The sequence below is a fragment of the Tupaia chinensis genome, unplaced genomic scaffold, assembly GCF_000334495.1.
Source record: "Tupaia chinensis unplaced genomic scaffold, TupChi_1.0 Scaffold144276_1, whole genome shotgun sequence".
NCBI lineage: Eukaryota > Metazoa > Chordata > Mammalia > Scandentia > Tupaiidae > Tupaia > Tupaia belangeri.
In genome coordinates, this window is record NW_006204133.1 from 1 (window position 1) to 20,999 (window position 20,999).

A 20,999-nucleotide genomic window follows, 5' to 3' on the forward strand; every position below is an offset into this window, starting at 1 on the left:
TAAATAACTGCACCACACCCCTCGTTGCAATCCTCTGAAGATTTCTGTTTCCTTGTCTTTGACAACATCTGGCTTTACTCTGCACATCATTTCCCACTCCCGCTTCTTATCAAGCTGTTTTCTTTTCTCTAGTCTTTCTTGCTTCAACTTTTCTTTTTCCTTTTCCTGCTCTTTGTTTTTGACCAGAATGGTGGGTTTGCTTTTAGGAGTTTTTTTGTTAAGGATTTTGGCCATGGCATCTGCCCAGCCTACATTAGTCCCAGCACTTGATTCTGCAGCACTTTCATTTTCTTTGTCAAAGGGTTCAGCATCATCTTCACTGTCAGCTTCTATTGCTCCATCATCAGAAGAAAAGCAATCCTTCTCCAATTCACAGCTTCCTGCAAAACCTCCATGGTCGGAATCGTTTTTAACCTCATCTTCTAGTTCCGATGCTACAGCCTTGGCTACCATTTTCATCTTCTTCTTCTTCAGAGAATTTTTCAGCTTTTTGCCCGCATTCACACGTGAGTCCCGAACGGCCGCGGCCATTTTCCCTAACCAGAAGCGTCACCTGAGAGTTGCGTCGGGTGTGTGTTCAAACTTCTATAGCTGTTTTATAATTTGGTAAGCAACGAGTCTGACAAAAATGATACATAAGAATACAGATGCTTCTGATACTACTTGTGAAGAGATAAGTAATCTTTTTTTCTTTTGGGGGGAAGAGATTTTTGTTAGAAGGCATGTGCACAGGCCACAGACACACAGAGAGAGACATAAAGAGAGAAATCACTTCCTGAGGGATGGCCACATGGCAACCCTTCTCCTCCATTCTCCACTCTGGATTCTGGGCACGCACACACACGCACCTGGTGTGAGTTTCAAGCCACCAGGTCTGGGACTTGATCCACAGTCAGCCACGGGTGAGTCCAGCACCTCAACCACCATGGCCCTGAGATACGTGACCTTTAACAACAAGCCTCATGGGAAGAGTCTGATCTTTTTTGTGGTTCCCATGGTATCTAGCACAAAGCTTATTGATCTTTTATTGAATGTCAGCAAAGAAAAAAAAAAATACATACTTTTCTGAAAGCATCTGCCCGTTCAGTGGCTTTCCCAACAGCAAAACCTTTCAAAGAAAAAGCAAAAATAAGAAAAGGGACATAAATTTTGCACATAAGAGTGTCTTTTACTACGTTCGTGCTTCAGTTTCTAAAACATTCTATAGAACTTCATCTTTCTACTGCCCAGAGAAATCCTGCTATCTAAAACCAGCAACAATGCATGAGGCTACAGAGATTGGCCTATCTGCTCTGAGGCATTCTAGAAATGCATTTGGACATTCTCATGAAATCCAAGATCAGGTGCATGATATTACTCCTTTACATACAAGTAAATGTACAAGTTAGAAAACGAAATATGCTCTAAGTTAATAAGGAAAATGGTTTTTTACTTTTTGGGGTTTTTTTTTTTAGAGAGATTTTTGCTATAGGGTATGTGCACTCACTGGAAAACAGGCAACAAAAAATCACACCCCCACTGGGGACGGGGGATGGCCACACTGCAGTCCCTCTCCGTTCTCCTCTTGGGACTGTGGGCATGCGCACATATCTGACATGAGTGTTAAGCTGCTGGGTCCGGTACTCAAACTGCACTCGGCCACGTGGGTGTCCAGCACCTTAAGCACCACACCACCCACTGGCCTCATGTTCTGGACGTTTTTGAAATTAGATAAAAATAACCAGGAAGGCTAGCAATAAACATACATGGCCATAGGGCAAAGCCATGATTTCACTAGAACTTTCTAAAATTCAGATTTTAATTAGCCAGGAAATTAAAACAATTTACTGACACTATCAATGGTTTATTTTGAAGGAAGTCATTTATTTTTAACTGTATAGGGAAGTACCATGAGATAATTCTGCCCCATGAGACAGTCAAGACGTCTGTGACTTGGGAAGAATGGGGCTATGTATTCCGATTCCTAGTTCAAAAATAAAACAAACGAAACCATGAAAATCCGAGAGGAAAATATGAGTGAACTTATTAGTTCGTCAGGAAAAGTCAAGACGCATTTTTCTGTTTTTCTCTGCAGAAATGTGTCGTGCCTTTCCCGATGACCCAATATTTACAACCTTCTCAAGAAGGCTTTCTAACCATGTGCTAAAAGACTAATAAATCTGCAATAAGAAGGTTTAAAACTTGTGGATTTAGAAGTTCTGTGTGAACAAAATTAGAAACCAAATCAAAATATCGATAAGACAAAGGGCTAATGTCCTTCATTTACAAAGAGCTTATACCAATGAATCAGAACAATTACCCGATAGAAAAACGGACAAGCACAAGAACGGACAAATCTCAAAAAGGAAGAAGGGCCGATAAACACGCAAAATGGTCTCCAAACTCTCATTATTATTGAAATTAAAATAAAAACCAAGATGGGTTTAACGCATCTTACTGACAGTCAGTAGAGTTTGAAAATACCCAGAGCTGGCAAGGGTGAGATGTAGAGAGGGGCCTCAACTGATGCAACTTTTAGGGGGCAATCTGGCAATACTTAACGATTAAAATGCGCATAACTGGGGCCAGCAGGTGGCGTGGTGGTTAAAGGCACTGGACTCCCACATGGCCAACCATAGTACGAGTCCTGGACCTGGTGGCTTGCTTTCTCACTTTCCCTCTCTCTCTTGCTCTGTCCTTCTTTGGTCAAATTTTTAAAATAAATAAATAAATAATAAAATAATATTTTAAAAAAATGCATATAACTTTAAGGCAGCAATGTCAGAGTAAGAATTTCCCCCACTGCTGTACTTAAAAGTACCACAAATTAGGGACCAGCAGTTAGTGTAATGGCTATGTCGCTGGACTCCCATGTAATCGACCACGGTTCAAGTCCCGGACCTGGTGGCTTAAAACTCATGCCGGGCGTGTGTGCATGCATGTCCAAGATCCCAAGAGGAGAACGGAGGAAAAGGGATTGCGGTGTGGCCATCCCCCCTGGGAGGTGATTTCTCGCTTTCTGTCTCTGTCTCTCTGTCTCTCTCTGTCTTTCTGGCAAGTACACGCCCCCTATAGCAAAAACCCCTCTCAAAAAAAAAAAAAAAGTACCACAAATTATATGTACAAGAAGCTTAATTTTTTAAATAAATATTAAAAAATTAGAAACATTACTGAAAACATTCCTTATTTGTTGGCATAAGCTCTTTGTAAATTAAGGACTCAGCAGAAGGGAAAAGGTTATAAAAATTGTTCAGCTTGGGGCCAGCAGGTGGCATGGTGGTTTAGGTTGCTGGACTCTCATATGGCCGACTGTGGTTTGAATCCTGGGCCTGGTAGCTTGCTTTCTCACTTTCCCTCTTTTCTCTCTCTCTCTCTGCCCCTCTCTGGTTAAATTTAAATAATAAATGGATAAATATACATACTGTGTATACGTGTCACTTTTGTTTTGAAAGTGTCCATATGGATTAAGAAAGCAATTTTCCAGTTTCCTTTTCCATTTTTTATTTATTTTTTATTTTTTTTAAGGCTTCTGCCATAGGGTGAGTGCACTTGCCAGTAAGAGACAGACAGAAATAGTGAAAAGTGAGAAATCACCCCCTCAGGGGCATGGCCACACTGCAATCCCTCCTCTTCCATTCTCTTAGGATTTTGGCCACGCATGCACTTGCGCCTGGCGTGAATTTCAACCACTGGGTCTGGAACGTGAACCACAGTAGGGCATGTGGGAGTCCAGCACCTTAACTGTCACGCCGTCTGCTGGACCCTCGTTTTTTTATTCCTTTATACATTTCAAAAACAGATGTTCACTATGAAAACATCACAGAAAAGTATAGAGAAGTTAACTAATCGGCAAACTTACTAATCAAAGTAAACGCTGTGAACCTTTTCAATGTATAGTCTTCCAGTTTTATCTTTGCATATAAACATACTTTTAAAAACTGGAATATATTATTCAGTCCTATATGAAGGTCCCTCTCCTCCCTCTGCATTACTTTTCACAATCCGTTAGTGGCTGAAGAATATGACATTGTATGTCTACCCTGTTTTTTGTAACCGTGGCCCTTCGGAACCATTAGTGCTTCCCTCCTAATTTTTCACTACTGTACAGAATACAATAGTGTTTCTAGCCTTTTAAAAGATCTATTGTTCCCAGGAAAATAAAAAGCAGATCTAGGAAGATGTATTCTTACTTTTTCCTGTACGGGATTTCATGGATTTGCCACCAGGTTTTGGAGCCCAAACCACTACAAGCTTCCATCGGCAGAAAGTCCTGCCCACAGCATACAGCCCCCACGCCATGGCACGGTCCAACCACTTCCGGCCTCGGCCCTGCCCCGCCCCCCTGCAGCCCACACCCCTCTCACCTGCTGCGCCTTTTCCGTTGCCCACAGCTACCAGGACGCGGACAGATTTCTTTCTTCCCTCTTTTGCTGTCATATTGAAAACATTTCTTACCTAGAAGATAAAACATCTCATGAATATTACACTTAATGAAAACTCTTTGCGGGGCCGGCAAGTGGCATGGTGGTTAAGGGCGCTGGACTCCCACATGGCCAACCGCGGTTCAAGTCTCGGACCTGGTAGCTTGCTTTCTCACTTCCTCTCTCTCTCTCTGTCTCTCTCTGATCAAACTGGAAAATAATAATGATAATAATAATAAATAAAAAGTTAAAAAAAAAAAAAGAGTTAAAAAAAAAAAATCTCTTTGGTAGGGTCTTGCCTCACTCACGCCCACGCACACCAGGAGAACGGGCATGCCATCAGCCAATTCCATGAGCGCAAGCAACAACCTTCTCTGAAGGAAACTTCCTTCTGGGCTGTTTCTTCAGAAATAAGCTTTCTCCTCCTATTCCATGGGGTTACTAGGAAGACCAACTGAGACAACCTTTCAAGGTAACCCAATGTATCACAAGAAAAAAACTGCTGATTAAACTCTGAAATAGTCTATCACTGATTATGACCTATGTCCCCGATATCCAAGGTGTTCAAATATGAAAAACGCACATCTTATAAATAATGAATGCAGTGTATAGAAATAATTACATAAAACTGGACCTCTGTGTTATGGATTAGGCTCAACAGAGAATAGAAAACTTGGAAAAACCTGTTTGTTATAAACTACAGGGAAATGTGCATTTTGGGGGAGGGTGCTACTTTCGAGGCCCAAAAACTATAAATTTGTTTATTAAACTGCTTACCTGGCAGCAGGCCAGGCTCCCTAGTTCATGACGGTCCCTTTACATGAACATTAATTTCATCATCATTTTTGTTTTTTTTTTAATTTGCTACAGGGCACATGTACTCACCAGAGAAAGAGAGAGAGAGAGGGAAAGCAAAATGCCAGGTCCGGGACTTGAACCACAGCTGGCCATGTGGGAGTCCAGGGCATTCATCACCATGCCACCTGCTAGCACCTCCGTGTGATATTTACCACCGATTAAGTGAATGCAGTGCCAGCTCAGAGGGACATTACTATTTTAGAGAATGCTGCAGAAAGTGACTGAAGGTTACTTGACATAGGCTTTGGTTTCCAGGGCCTGCATGCAACCCAGAGACGATGTCCCCAGGATCTGGACACTCACTGCGGACGCCGAGCCCTTAGCCCTGCCCCTGGCTGCTCCCAATCTCTGCTCCCTGACTTGCGTGTTAGTGCCAACAGCGGTATAACTCCCGGACAGACTGCTAAGCTACGCAAGTATGAGGAGGCAGGAGCTGAAAGTTAATTTGTATATTCTGCTGCTGTCCACATCCCTGCAGCCGCTTTGTCAAGAGACTCAATCAGTAGCTCCCCCAGAAGGGCAGCAGTCGGGACAGTCAGTACCGAGGAACTGAAATGAGAGTTTTATTTCCTCACCCAGATCAGCAGCATCCGCCAGTCACACATCAAAGGCAGTTCCTCACGGCCCCTCTTCCCCATCCCCACCGACACCCTCTCCCAAGGCTCACCGGCATCTGTGCAGCCTGCCTACCTCGAGTATCCTGGTGTCAAAATCATCGTACGTTTCTGCAGAGAGGAAAGAAATGAGCACACAGATAAATGTGCCTGCACTGTTTGCTTGGGAAAGCGTTTTCCAGCACAGACTTCTACGAAGAGTGAGAAAGAATCTCAGATTTGGTGCCATCTCAGGGCCACACCCTGGGCCCCCAGCCTCACCAGAGACTGCTGCAAACGGAACTCTTCACCTAATCACCGATCGGCCGCACGCTGCTGCCCCTGCAGCTCCCAGGCACTGCACCCGCAGCCATGGTTCCTGGGGCCCCGCCCCCCACCTCCTCAATGGATGCTTGCTTCTCTGCTCTCAACGGCAGCCCAGACACCGCGGCCCATCATGCCTGCCAGATCTTGAGTATGTCCTCAGGACCCTCCCCACTTTTCTCTCCTACACTACTCCAGCCCGAACCACTGCAGCTGCCTGGCCGCGCCTGGCCTGCTGGTGCTGCAGAGAAGTCCAAGCACAGCACAGCCGCGGGCCCAAAGACACACAGCCTGCAATCCGAGGCCTCCCTGCTGCCTGCTGGCCTTCGGAGTTGTTAGTTAGGTCTCCTCTGCTCCCCACAGCTGCCATTCCAAATGCTCTTTGTGACATTTTACTTTTAAAAACCTTAAAGTTATAGAAAACTTCACATATGTAAAAACAGGACAGCAGGATGAAAGCTGATGGATCCATTAGTCAGCTTCAACAACTATCAACTCACGGCCGGTCTCTCTCCTCTAAAGCCAAGCTCCCACCCACTGGATGATTCTGAAGCCAGCACCACATCCCTACCTTCTCACGAAATATCCCTCCTCCACACCCACCTCACTTTCCAGCAACAACTCCACCTCCTCCTTATAGACTAAATGAAGCCCCATGGCCAACTGTGTTTGGGAAACACCATCCCCTGTAGGCAAGCGCCTATACACCCACAGTGTGCATCACCACAGTTACGGTCTGAGAGGCCACGGGAGAGCACCAGGAACCAGGGAAGTGCCTCCCAGCCCCGCTGGTGGAGTTCTTCCTGGGCACAGGCCTTCGGTGTTCCACAAAACAGCTGGGATGATACTGTGCTCATTATTTTAAAGATGCTCAAGTCCTTTTCTTTTTTTTCTTTTTTTTTTTTTTTTTGGAGAGGTTTTTGCTACAGGGTGCGTGTGCTCGCCAGACAGATAGAGAGAGACAGAGAGACAGAAAGCGAGAAATCACCCCCCAGGGGGGATGGTCACGCCGCAATCCCTTCTCCTCCATTCTCCTCTCGGGGTCTTGGGCACGCAGGCACACGCGCCCGGTGTGAGTTTAAGCCACCGGTCCAGGATTCGAACCGCGGTCAACTACATGGGAGTTCAGAGACATAGCCATTACGCCAGCTGCTGGTCCCAAGATGCTCAAATCCTTTTTTTCAAACAAGGCAATTTAAGCAGATGAGTCAGTAAAATCCCTTCCTAGAAATTCTAGAACAAGTATTTTCTGTCAAAGGTGAGTAAACCAGGACTCCATTACCTCCGTTGGGACCAGGGTCAGGGGGGCCAAGACTGACGCCTCCCCACGTGTTCCCGCTCCATCCTCGCTCCCGCTTGACCTTCATCTTCTTCCTCCGGTCCCACTCTTCCCGCTGCTGGACCATGTCCGCCTCCACCTGCTCCTGCTCCTCTTTGCTTCTTTGGGCAATGGTCTGGACGGCTCCATTTCTCATGAGAGGCACATTCAGACCAGGCCACAGGTACCCGTGTCGTCCTACAGGTGCAAACATACAGGTAGACAAGAACTTTTACAAAGCTTTCATTTGCGGGGCCAGCCTGTGGCATGGTGGTTCAGGTGGCTGGATCCCCCATGGCCAACTGCATGGTTTGAGTCCTGGACCCAGCGGCTTAAAAAACACACGGGGTGTGAATGCACGCGTCCCTAGAGTCTCCAAAGGGGACTGGAGAAGGGATTGTGACATGGCCATCTCCCCCAGAGGGTGAGTTCTCACTTTCTCTGTCTCTCTGTTTCTCTCTCTAGTGAGCGCACATGCCCTATAACAACCTAGAAAAACATAAACCAAACACCAGGCCACGTGTGCAGATGACAACGCACTGTTGGTTGTGAGCTAATACAGCCACTTGGCAGGCCACTTGGTACAATTAAGATTTTAAACATCCCTACCCTACTACTAGCGACTCCACATTATCCCATTACCTAGGGCAACAGCCACACCCGGGAGCCTAGCTAACTAGAGGTCAGGACAGAGGATCCCACTGGCCAGACTTTGTCAGGTACCTGTCTTTCTCTCTCGCTCATTTAAATAAAAAGTATAAGCAATCATGTGTTCTAAGGATCAGCAAACGAAGGCCCACGGACCAAATCCAGCCCATGACTTGTTCTGTGAAACATTTACTATCTTTCCCTTTGCAGAGAAATTCGGCCAAGTCTACAGTTATCCCATCTTCTCCCACTTAAGTGTCAGCTTTTCTTTTTTTTTTTAAGAGAAATTTTTGCTATAGGGCACACGAGCTCACCAGAGAGACAGAGAGAGACAGAGAGACAGAAAGTGAGAAATCACCCCCCACGGGGGCTGGTCATGCTATAATCCCTTCTCTTCATTCTCCTCTTGGGATCTTGGGCACACACACACACACAGGTGTCCAGCATGAGTTTCAAGCCACCGGGTCCAGGACTCGAACCATGGTCAACTGCATGAGAATCTAGTGATGTGACCATTACATCTGGTGGTCCCATTTGCCAGTTTTTCAACATAAGAGATGCCACACAGGGACTTTTATGCTTGTTAAACAACTAACTAATTGAAGGAATCCCTTTCTGTAGGCTTTTTCTAATCCCGGGCAACGAGTAAGCCATTTCGTTGGACTCTAAAACCACAGATCCCAGCGCCCTTCATGAGAAATGTTTGATGCTTCCAGATTATAAAACACCCATAAAATCAGGAGAAAAAAATTGTTTCAAGAATTATTTTTATTTAACTTTATTTATTTTAATTTGACCAAAGAGGGGCAGAGTGAGAGAAAGAGAGAGGGAAAGTGAGAAAGCAAGTTGCCAGGTCCAGGACTTGAACTGTGGTTGGTCATGTGGGAGTCCAGTGCCCTTAACCGCTATGCCACCTGCTGGCCCCCCAAAAACGTTTTTAACCACCACCACTGTTTTTGTAAGTAAGCGTACCTTCGCCGATGACCTGACCCCTATTCAGGTCCTTCCTTCTCTTTTTCTTAGTTCTTTTGCCTCTTCCTTTTCTTGCTCCGGCACCAGTCTCCGCTAAGGCTCCTTTCCAAAGCTCGTCTGCCGTCACTGTGATGAGACGAGGGTTTTAAAAGTCAGTAGTTTCCGGGCAATGACCTATGGCTTCCTATCAGCTAAGAAAAGGCAGAGGAGGTCAACATCACTCACGTCACTGAAGTAACGAAGGCAAAACACAATCAGTCTTGGCACACATCCGATGGTTGTCTGGGAAGCCCCGGATGAAACACCTCTATCACTTCCCCCACAGGAGATGGCCAACACTGAAATCCCGGTTAGCAGTCGCTGTGTTCCCCTGCCTTTTTATCAACTATGGCATAGAGCGCTTCCCTGTCCATTGGGATAATCAGTAATTATCCGTTCTAAGTAGAGGTGACTTAGTCCAAACTAGAACCAATATTTCAATCTGAACCCATTAATTATTTATTCTTTTTCAGTTTGCTATAAGGTATGTGTGCTTACCAGAGAGAGAGAGAGAGAAGGTGAGACAGCAAGCCACCAGGTCCAGGACTTGAACTGTGGATGGCCATGTGGGAGTCTAGCACCTCAACCACCACGCCACCTGCTGGCCCCAAGACTAAAGAATTTCAATTGTTCTCTCTGTTCTTATGTAAGTGCCCTAAATGTGTTTTCTTCAAAACAAAGTACTCGAATTCACCTTCAACTCCAGTTAAAGTCTAAGCGACACGGGAAGAAAGCGTGTTCAGGAGTCTGATGGCAACACTGCACGTGGGTCCAGGATAGGCCCTGACACCACTCACTCAGCCCCACTTGCGAATTCCTAAGACTCCCAGCTACTCTTCAATCACACATCTCCATCAGTAGTTTCTTTTACATTCTTTATTTTTGACCATATCTGAATTTCATTGTTATAGCCAATTTATTTGTTGGATTTCAATGGGCTGCTCAAGGACTTCCAGCCTTTTACTGAATCACCAGTTGATCTGTATAACCACTGACACTGCAGCATTACCCATTTATTTCATAATGAATCACGGCACAGGCCGGCACGTGGCATGGAGGTTAAGGCGCCAACTCTGTGGTTTGAGTCCTGGACCCAGCAGCTTGAAAATCATGCTGGGCGTGTGTACGTGCGTGCTCAAATCCTGAGAGAAGGGAGGAAAAGGGTTATAGCATGGTCACTCCCCTCCCAGGGGGATGATTTCTCACTTTCTCTCCTTCTTTCTGTCTCTGTCGCTCTCCAGTGAATGCAGGTGCCCTATGGCAAAACTTAAAAAATAAATAGATAGATATATAGATGGATAAAAAGAATCAGACCACACAAATGTTGGAGTACTTGAAATTCTGAGACACATCGATGTGCCTGATAAATACGAAGTATACGCTAGAAGATAAATGAGCACCTTCATCTCCTCTAATGAACTCGTACAGGGTTTGAAAGTTCTACCTGCCTGTTCCCTGGTCCTCACTCTATAATACGCAGAAAGGGGAAAGGTCTTCGATTTGTAATATAACTAAACGTGTAGTATTCCATTGTTCAGAACACACGCATATATTACAGCTGGTCTTCAAAAGCAAAGTGCAGAAAATAAACGAGACCCATGCCCATGCTGTTTCATCCATCTCTCGCCAGAGAAAAAGGACCAGAGGTAACCTCGAACTAAACTTGCACTGAAGCCTTGCTGTTTCCTTCCAACTGCTTAAAATAATGGTACCCATAAATGCCATCGAAAATCTGCCGTTTGTAAGTGGGTACTCTAAGAGGCCCATCGATTACCGAGCTTTCCTTCACTTAGAGTCAGAAGTCAGTCACTGTTTAACACTAAAAGGGGTCCCATGTTAAAAAGAACTTGGGGATGAGCCAGTAGATGGCATGGTGGTTAAGGCACTGGTTTCCCACATGACCAACTGTGGTTCAAGTCCTGGACCTGGTGGCTTAAAAATCATGCTGTGGGGGCCGGCAGGTGGCGTGGCGGTTAAGGCGCTAGAGTCTCACATGGCCAACTGCACCTTCTTACTTTCTCACGTTTTCTCTCTCTCTCTGCAAAAATAAATAAATAATTAAATAAATAAAAAGGAACTTAATATTGAGAGAAAAAGGTAAGTCTAAATTTAGAGTTTAGCTCTTGGGCCAGCAGGTGGCATGGTGATTAAGGTGCTGGACTCCTACATGGCCGACTACACTTTGAGTCCTGGACCTGGCAGCTTGCTTTCCACTTTCTCTCTATCTCTTTCTATCTCTGTCTCTCTCTCATAAATGTAAATGCCCCAAAGCAAATTTAAAATAATAATTAACAAAATTAAATAATTTTTTAAAAAAAGAGTTTAATTCTTTAAGAGAGTAGTAAAAATTCTAACTACATTTTTTAAAGAATTATTTTATTTTATTTTATTATTATTATTATTATTATTTTCCAATTTGATCAGAGAGAGACAGAGAGAGAGAAAGGGAAAGTAAGAAAGCAAGCCACCAGGTCTGGGACTTGAACTGTGATCAGCCATGTGGGAGTCCAGTGCCTTTAACTACCTTGCCACAAATTTCTAACTACATTTTTTTTAAGATCAAGTTATACATTAACTTTTGAATGTCATCATGCTATTTTAAATGTCTTTTCATCTCTTCTCGGATTATAAAAGTTATTTTTATAAGCCTGAAAAACAAGACTATAAAAATCATAATCCTGTTACTGGTATTAGACCATAATGTACATTTTGCCTTTTTCTTTACACACGCATCAAGCACGTATATTTGTTTGTTTTAAAGAAAACTGAAATTACACAATATGTACCACATTGCATTCTATATTCTTTTCCATATTCTTAAATGTTACTCACGAGCGTGACTTCATAATGGTCACAAGTAGAATTAAGTTCTTTTGACAAATTTTAACAGATTTGAGTTTCACATCCAGTTTAAGATTCTAATTAACCTAAAAGGTTATCTGAAATAGAATAGTATTTCAACTCTTTTCTGTCATTTTCTAGAAGGGAATAGGGAGGTTACTATCAGGTAGTCGAGAAAGCAACAATGTATTTTTATGCTTTCCCATGCAAAAAATGTGTCCTGACTTCCCGACAACGCAATATGTGTGCAATGATTCACTATCACAGTTTTACAAAATAAAGTTTACGTGTATATGTGTACGTGCACAGCGAAGATCATTTTTAACAGTGCACCACTAAAACGTTATTTAAGAAAGTAGAAAACTGACGACATAAGACATCTTTTACTTTTCTGTTTCTTGACATGAGAAGCCTGGCCACGCTACGTACACTTTGTGAAGAAACTATACGGCCTGTACTGCTGGGCCGCCAAGTTCCTGGCGGAAGAAATGCAGCACTGTGCCTGCAGGGCGTGGCTCAAGCTGGCGAAGCGACGGCTGTCTCTGGATCCCTGTGATGACGGAGGACCTGCGGGCAGATGGAAGGAAACTGAGTTAGAAGTTCCAGGACCGGAGAAGCACTGCCAGCACCGAATAGCTACTTCTACTGAAAGTAAGTCACTAAAACCAGAAACGTTCACAATCATGTTGGGAGGACAGTCTTTCTTGAAAAAATAAAACAATACTGTTGCTTGATAACAACATAAGTGCCCCTCCTAATTAGAGCAGTCACAGTTCATTTGCTCAACAGATATAGCTGTCTAAAGAAAAGAGCAGATCGGCCACATTAGGGTTTCTGCGCTGCATTATGGCGCCTGCTCTGGGCGAATTGCGCCCTCTGCTGCATGCAGCTGGGCAGTGCACTGAGGAGGGAAGACCTGCAAATGACTGGGTAGAGCAGAGTGCAGAACCGGAGGGGAGAGGACCCTAGGCGAAGGTTTAAGAAACAAGGAGATGACTGTATTCTACAGACTAACCCCAGCAGTACATACTGTACAAGAAAAGGGTAACCACGATTCCCTCCAGGGACGAAAACTGATGCACTTAAAGGTTGGCTATGAGGGACTAGCTTTTCTGTTCTTTTTTGGAAATTTTTTCACCATACGCATATACCACTTAAAACATGTATTTAGGGCCAGTTGCTGGCCTGGTGGTTAAGGTGGCTGGAACCCACATGGCCAGTGGCACAGTCTGAGTCCTGGACTGGTGGCTTGGGAAACATACCGGCTGCATGTGCACATGTGCCCAAAATCCCTAAATGAGGGGGACAGAGGAGGGATTACAGCATGATCAGGTCTCGTGGGAAATGCTTCCTCACGTTCCTTCTTTCTCTCCTGCAACCACACATGCACCCTCTATAGAAAAACAATTTTTTGAGAGACTTTTGCTACAGAGAGACAGAAAGCAGGAAATCACCCCCCAGGGGTGATGACCTCACCTCACCTCAATCTTTTCTCCTTCATTCTCCTCCTAGGATTTTGGGCACACACACACACAAGTGCCCGGTGTGAGTTTGAAGCCATAGGGTCTAACACTAGAAATTCAGTCAACCATGTGGGAGTCTAGCACCTTACCCACTATGCCACCTGCTGGCACCCCGCTGGAAAAATGTTTTAAACAGCATATCTTAGAGGTAGCATTTTGACCAACCCCATGGAGGGTGGTGTCCACTGAGGAAGAAGGCAGAGGTGAGAGGAACTGGTGGGTGATGGGAAACAGGAATACGACTAACAAAACAGCGCCCCGACCCTTGACCTCTGCAGTCAGCAGAGAAGCTTGCGACTAGAAGCCAAGTGATGACGGGTGGAAACAGCCCTGGATAGAAAACAGAAACCACAGATGGAGACAGCTATCTTCAAGTCTATGTGAAATTACAAGGAAGACGGAAAGAGCCGCTTCATTGCCGCAGAGGATCACACACCAGAAATGATCTTAAGTGGGAAAAAGAAAAACCGTGGTTAAGCACAAAGGTTAAAATGCAGGCCCTGCACGTGCGGCTGGCGGCTGACACTGCTACTCAGCAAGCTGAGGCCGTGCGGGGAGCAGAGGCTGATTCCTGACACGCCCTGCGAGCTGGGCACCATGGCACGCAGCTGTAGTCCCACCTACGGGAGGCTAAGGCAGAAGGACTGCATCATAGCAAGACCATGTCTAAAGAGACCGGGGTGTCGGAAAAGTCAGGGTGCGTTCTTACACAGAAAAATACATCCTGACTTTTCGGACAACCCAACGTATTACAGATTTGAAAATGGGAAAAAGTGACATGAAATGGTTACAGTAGCTACCAAAATACCTCCACTGCAGGGTGCAGCCGCAGAGCTGTGAGGAGGAACTTTATTATTATTATTATTATTATTTTCCAATTTGATCAGAGAGAGACAGAGAGAGAGAAAGGGAAAGTAAGAAAGCAAGCCACCAGGTCTGGGACTTGAACTGTGATCAGCCATGTGGGAGTCCAGTGCCTTTAACTACCTTGCCACAAATTTCTAACTACATTTTTTTTAAGATCAAGTTATACATTAACTTTTGAATGTCATCATGCTATTTTAAATGTCTTTTCATCTCTTCTCGGATTATAAAAGTTATTTTTATAAGCCTGAAAAACAAGACTATAAAAATCATAATCCTGTTACTGGTATTAGACCATAATGTACATTTTGCCTTTTTCTTTACACACGCATCAAGCACGTATATTTGTTTGTTTTAAAGAAAACTGAAATTACACAATATGTACCACATTGCATTCTATATTCTTTTCCATATTCTTAAATGTTACTCACGAGCGTGACTTCATAATGGTCACAAGTAGAATTAAGTTCTTTTGACAAATTTTAACAGATTTGAGTTTCACATCCAGTTTAAGATTCTAATTAACCTAAAAGGTTATCTGAAATAGAATAGTATTTCAACTCTTTTCTGTCATTTTCTAGAAGGGAATAGGGAGGTTACTATCAGGTAGTCGAGAAAGCAACAATGTATTTTTATGCTTTCCCATGCAAAAAATGTGTCCTGACTTCCCGACAACGCAATATGTGTGCAATGATTCACTATCACAGTTTTACAAAATAAAGTTTACGTGTATATGTGTACGTGCACAGCGAAGATCATTTTTAACAGTGCACCACTAAAACGTTATTTAAGAAAGTAGAAAACTGACGACATAAGACATCTTTTACTTTTCTGTTTCTTGACATGAGAAGCCTGGCCACGCTACGTACACTTTGTGAAGAAACTATACGGCCTGTACTGCTGGGCCGCCAAGTTCCTGGCGGAAGAAATGCAGCACTGTGCCTGCAGGGCGTGGCTCAAGCTGGCGAAGCGACGGCTGTCTCTGGATCCCTGTGATGACGGAGGACCTGCGGGCAGATGGAAGGAAACTGAGTTAGAAGTTCCAGGACCGGAGAAGCACTGCCAGCACCGAATAGCTACTTCTACTGAAAGTAAGTCACTAAAACCAGAAACGTTCACAATCATGTTGGGAGGACAGTCTTTCTTGAAAAAATAAAACAATACTGTTGCTTGATAACAACATAAGTGCCCCTCCTAATTAGAGCAGTCACAGTTCATTTGCTCAACAGATATAGCTGTCTAAAGAAAAGAGCAGATCGGCCACATTAGGGTTTCTGCCCTGCATTATGGCGCCTGCTCTGGGCGAATTGCGCCCTCTGCTGCATGCAGCTGGGCAGTGCACTGAGGAGGGAAGACCTGCAAATGACTGGGTAGAGCAGAGTGCAGAACCGGAGGGGAGAGGACCCTAGGCGAAGGTTTAAGAAACAAGGAGATGACTGTATTCTACAGTGGCACAGTCTGAGTCCTGGACTGGTGGCTTGGGAAACATACCGGCTGCATGTGCACATGTGCCCAAAATCCCTAAATGAGGGGGACAGAGGAGGGATTACAGCATGATCAGGTCTCGTGGGAAATGCTTCCTCACGTTCCTTCTTTCTCTCCTGCAACCACACATGCACCCTCTATAGAAAAACAATTTTTTGAGAGACTTTTGCTACAGAGAGACAGAAAGCAGGAAATCACCCCCCAGGGGTGATGACCTCACCTCACCTCAATCTTTTCTCCTTCATTCTCCTCCTAGGATTTTGGGCACACACACACACAAGTGCCCGGTGTGAGTTTGAAGCCATAGGGTCTAACACTAGAAATTCAGTCAACCATGTGGGAGTCTAGCACCTTACCCACTATGCCACCTGCTGGCACCCCGCTGGAAAAATGTTTTAAACAGCATATCTTAGAGGTAGCATTTTGACCAACCCCATGGAGGGTGGTGTCCACTGAGGAAGAAGGCAGAGGTGAGAGGAACTGGTGGGTGATGGGAAACAGGAATACGACTAACAAAACAGCGCCCCGACCCTTGACCTCTGCAGTCAGCAGAGAAGCTTGCGACTAGAAGCCAAGTGATGACGGGTGGAAACAGCCCTGGATAGAAAACAGAAACCACAGATGGAGACAGCTATCTTCAAGTCTATGTGAAATTACAAGGAAGACGGAAAGAGCCGCTTCATTGCCGCAGAGGATCACACACCAGAAATGATCTTAAGTGGGAAAAAGAAAAACCGTGGTTAAGCACAAAGGTTAAAATGCAGGCCCTGCACGTGCGGCTGGCGGCTGACACTGCTACTCAGCAAGCTGAGGCCGTGCGGGGAGCAGAGGCTGATTCCTGACACGCCCTGCGAGCTGGGCACCATGGCACGCAGCTGTAGTCCCACCTACGGGAGGCTAAGGCAGAAGGACTGCATCATAGCAAGACCATGTCTAAAGAGACCGGGGTGTCGGAAAAGTCAGGGTGCGTTCTTACACAGAAAAATACATCCTGACTTTTCGGACAACCCAACGTATTACAGATTTGAAAATGGGAAAAAGTGACATGAAATGGTTACAGTAGCTACCAAAATACCTCCACTGCAGGGTGCAGCCGCAGAGCTGTGAGCAGGAACCACGGCACGCGGCTGGGCCACACAGCGGGCGGCTCGGGTCCCAGGACTAACTGAACACGCCCAGCACAGCGGCACGCAGCGGTGATCCACGGTAACTGGGAGGCTGGGGCACAGGGCAGCGATGGCGGGCTCATCAGAAATGCCTCTTGTTCTCTCCCTCCTCCTCCCACTCCCTCCCTCTCAGCGCTCTTCCTCACTTGATCTCTCCAGGGCTGTCCCCTCAGCCAAGAGTGCCCCTCTCCGGCCTTCCTCACAGAAGCCTCTCCGGGCCCACACCAGTGAAGCAGGGAGTAAGTGGTTTATGAATGAATGAAGCCACCAGCCAAGAAATGAGCAGGCCATAAAGGGAAGGGGCCAGGTCTGCCTGACCCGCTGCGGGGCCTCTCATCCAAGGTGCGTGGGCATCTCACAGACACAGCAAACAAGGAAAGGGAGTGTGACCAGAGTCAAGCCCAACCCTCAAGAGGGCCATAAAGACACGATGAGCCTTCAATTCTGCCTTTTCCATGTAGAAAAGCAAAGATTTAACGGACCACAGGCAAAAGGGCTCAGTGAGGTTTGACCTCCTTACCTCCTGACAGCGACCGAGGAGACGCTACTCCAGGGAAAGGCCTGGCTACGTCCGAGGGGGCGGCACGGTATCCAGAAGGCCTGTCCCAGCCTTGCTCTGACTGGCTGTGTGCTCTTGAACAAGTCCCTTAGCTGCTTAGACACTCCTGCATCGTCTGGACTACGGGGATGAGAGCTTCCTCAGCAATACTGCGTGAGGACTAAGACAGCAGGTTTCACGCCCGTCATGCAGTCGTAACTCAGTAAATGCTAGCTACTATTTCTTTTTCATTTTATTCATTTTTTTTTTTTTGAGAGGTTTCTGCAATTGCATGTGTAATTGCCAGAGAGACCAAGAGTGAAAAATTACCCTCTAAGGACATGGCCATGTCGCAATCCCTTCTCCTCTATTCTCCTCTCAGGATCTTGGGCACGCACATACATGCACCTAGTGTGAGTTTCAAGCCACCGGGCTGGGACTCCAACGGCTGTCGGCCATGTGGGAGTCCAGCACCTTAACCACTCTGCCACCTGCTTGCCCCACAATCATAAAAATTTTTTTTAAATACTCTTCATTCTCTAGGAAGGAAGGAAGCCAACTCTTGCTGCTTCTGGTCAGGTAAGTCTTTTAAAAAGGCCAGACATATTTCCGCTATAAATAACATGCTTTGGAGCCAGTTCTGGAACTGGGTCCTACACGGCTAACCACAGTTCAAGTCCTGGCCTCAGCATCTTGAAGAGCATTCTGGGTGGAGGTGTGTGTGTGCCCCAAATCCAGATAGGATGGGGAAGTGGAGAAGGGATTGTGGTATGACCATGTTCCATTGGGGGTGGCTTCTCCCTCTTCCTTTGTTTCAGTCTCTCTCCGGCAATTAAAAAAGAGAAAGAGAATGTGCCTTGCTGGTCTACATTTTTAAAACACCGCAGAAAATGTTCCAACATGAAATCTCCTGAGTGGAGGTGGTTAAATACGTGAGCTCACCGATGCTGAGAGCAGTCTTCAATGCCAAAATGGGAGCTGCCGGAATGGTGTTTAGGGAAAGCTGCCTGGACCATAAATGACCTGCAAATTAAAAAAAGTGGATTTAAAGAGACATTTCTACATGAAAAAGGACAGTGACACCCAGATAGAATTTAATATCTGTATTCATGAAAGAACCAAAACACAAGAATATGAGTAGGCCGCACGCCGAGCAGGTGACACCGCAGTTCCCCCTCTCCCTTCCCCCTCACACCCAGCCAGTCAGCAAGCCCTGCACTGCCCCGCCTGACGGCCTCACTGCCCCCTCCTCGGTCAGGCCTCATCCTCGGTCATCACAGGGTGACAGCACTCTCCTGACCAGTGTCCCGTTTCCAAGCCCTCCCCCTCCAGTTCCCTGCCTCTCTACGGTAACAGGTCCAGTCACCTCACAGTCCTGACGGACCATTCTCTGGCTCTCTACTGCCCGCAAGTCAAAGACGAAACTCCTAAGGGCAATCACGGGGCCACAGCAGCTGCAGGCCCCACTTCCCTCCCCTCCACCCTCCGTCTGGTCAGACCAGACTCTCGTCAGTGTTGAATCCAGCCTGCTCCCGCACACGGCTGTACCTCCGCCAGCTCTCCCGCTGTCTCACAAACCGTCTCATGGTGTGATTTCCCAAGTCGCTGGATCTAGGACTTGAACCATCGCTATGTGGAGGGCCAGCGCCCTAACCACCATGCCGCCTGCTGACACCCAGGCAAGTGATTTGGGACAAGGGTGCCAAGACCACGCAGGGGGGAAAGAACAATGTTTTCAACGAGCAGCGCTGAGACAACTGGACCCCAACACGTAAAGGAATGCAAGTGCACCCCGCCTCATACCATGTAAAAACTAACGCAAAATGGACCATGGATCTAACTGTGAAAGCTACAGCTCTAAACTGAGACCTTGGATTTGGCAAAGACTTCTTAGACATGACAGTAAAAGCACAAGTGACAAAATAAGTAAGTAAAAAAGGATAAATCAGACTTCATCGAAGTTTTTTTTGTTTGTTTGTTTGTTTTTTTGAGAGAGAGAGATTTTTGCTATAGGGCATGTGTGCTTGCTGGAGAGACAGAGAGATGGAAAAGAAAATCACCCCTGGGGAAGAGTCTCACTGCAATCCCTTCTCCTCCATTCTCTCTTTGGGCTCTTGGGTATGCATGCACATGCACCTGGTGTGAGTTTTAAGCCGCCAGATCCAGGACTCAAACTGCAGAGAACTGGGAGTACTCCCGGGAGTACAGTGAGGAAACCGCTGTGCCATCTGCTGGTTCCAACCTCACTGAAATTTCAAACTGTGTGCGTCAAAGAGCACTAACGACAAAATGAAGACAACACACCAAACGAGACCAAAGTTTTGCAAATTATTCTCATAAGGGACTCTCTTTTCCAGAAAGCACTGAGTATTGCAACTTAATAATAAAGAGAACCCAATTTGGTACCAGCAGACGGCCTAGCAGTTATGTTCCTGTATTCCCACACGTTCGAGTCCTGGGTCCCAGTGGCTTGAAACTCATGCCAGCACATGTGCGTGCATGGACAAGATCCCAGGAGGAGAATGGAGAAGGGATTTCAGTGTGGCCATCTCCCCGGAGGGTGATTTCTCGCTCTCCCTCTCGCTCTGTCTCTCTCTCTCTCTCACCAGTGAGCGCATATACCTAAGACAAAAACCTCTTTAAAAGAGAGAGAAAGAAAACCCAATTTAAAAAGATTTGACTAGACATTTCTCCAGCCAATAAGCACATGAGAATCTGCCCATTACCCATTGGGGAAATGCAAATCGAAACCATGAACTTATACTTCGCATCTACTCGGACAGCTGTGAGCAGGACAGATCACAACAAGGCTGAGAAGGATGTAGAGCGATCAAATCCTCAGCACTGCCAGGGGAATGCGGCTACTTACTGACTGGCCATTCTTCAGAAAGTTATTATTTGATACAATCCCATTCCCAGATAGATTCCATCCCCAGCAACTCCATTCCCAGGAATATTTTCCAGCAGAAACACATTGTGCATGAATGTCTATGACAACATCAGGCGCACCAGGCAACAGACAGAAACAACCCAGTGTTCATCACCTGATGGATGGATAAACAATTGTGGTCAAGGAACTCATTCGCCCGTAAGGATGAGGTGCTGACGGGGGCTTCAAGGGGGAGCCTCTTGCAGTGAATGCTAAGTGAAAGAACAGGCAAGCTGGATGCAGAAATGGCAGTGAAGGCATGGATTCCACCTGTCTGACTGCACAGTTGGAGTCCCAGACCCGCGGCCTGAGAAACACACATGGTGCAAGCACACGTGTGCCCTGAATCCCAAAAGGTGAAAGAGATGGAGAAGGGACTGCCACATGACCACTCCCTAGGGGGTGCGTGCTTGCATGCTTGCTTGCGCTTTTTTTTTGAGAGTTTTTTTGCTATAGGGTGCCTGCGCTCGCCAGAAAGACAGAGAGAGAGAGAGATAGAAA

At 45.9% G+C, this 20,999-nt stretch overlaps 1 protein-coding gene and 1 pseudogene across 2 annotated transcripts in view; both read right to left on the minus strand.

Moving 5' to 3' along the window:
• Nucleotides 1–7: 7 nt before the first annotated feature.
• Nucleotides 8–689, minus strand: LOC102492974 (RRP15-like protein pseudogene; annotated as a pseudogene).
• Nucleotides 690–1,061: 372 nt separating this feature from the next.
• MRPS5 (mitochondrial ribosomal protein S5) overlaps nt 1,062–20,999 on the minus strand; it is a gene marked incomplete at its 3' end in the record, with an annotated part of 22,995 nt that continues 3,057 nt past the window's right edge. The window contains 7 exon segments of one of the 2 annotated variants that reach the window (XM_014583447.2): nt 1,062–1,108; nt 4,344–4,434; nt 5,949–5,983; nt 7,458–7,691; nt 9,114–9,239; nt 15,250–15,387; nt 18,512–18,592. In XM_014583447.2, coding sequence (XP_014438933.1) covers nt 1,062–1,108; nt 4,344–4,434; nt 5,949–5,983; nt 7,458–7,691; nt 9,114–9,239; nt 15,250–15,387; nt 18,512–18,592 — 752 coding nt within the window. 2 annotated transcript variants of the gene reach the window in all.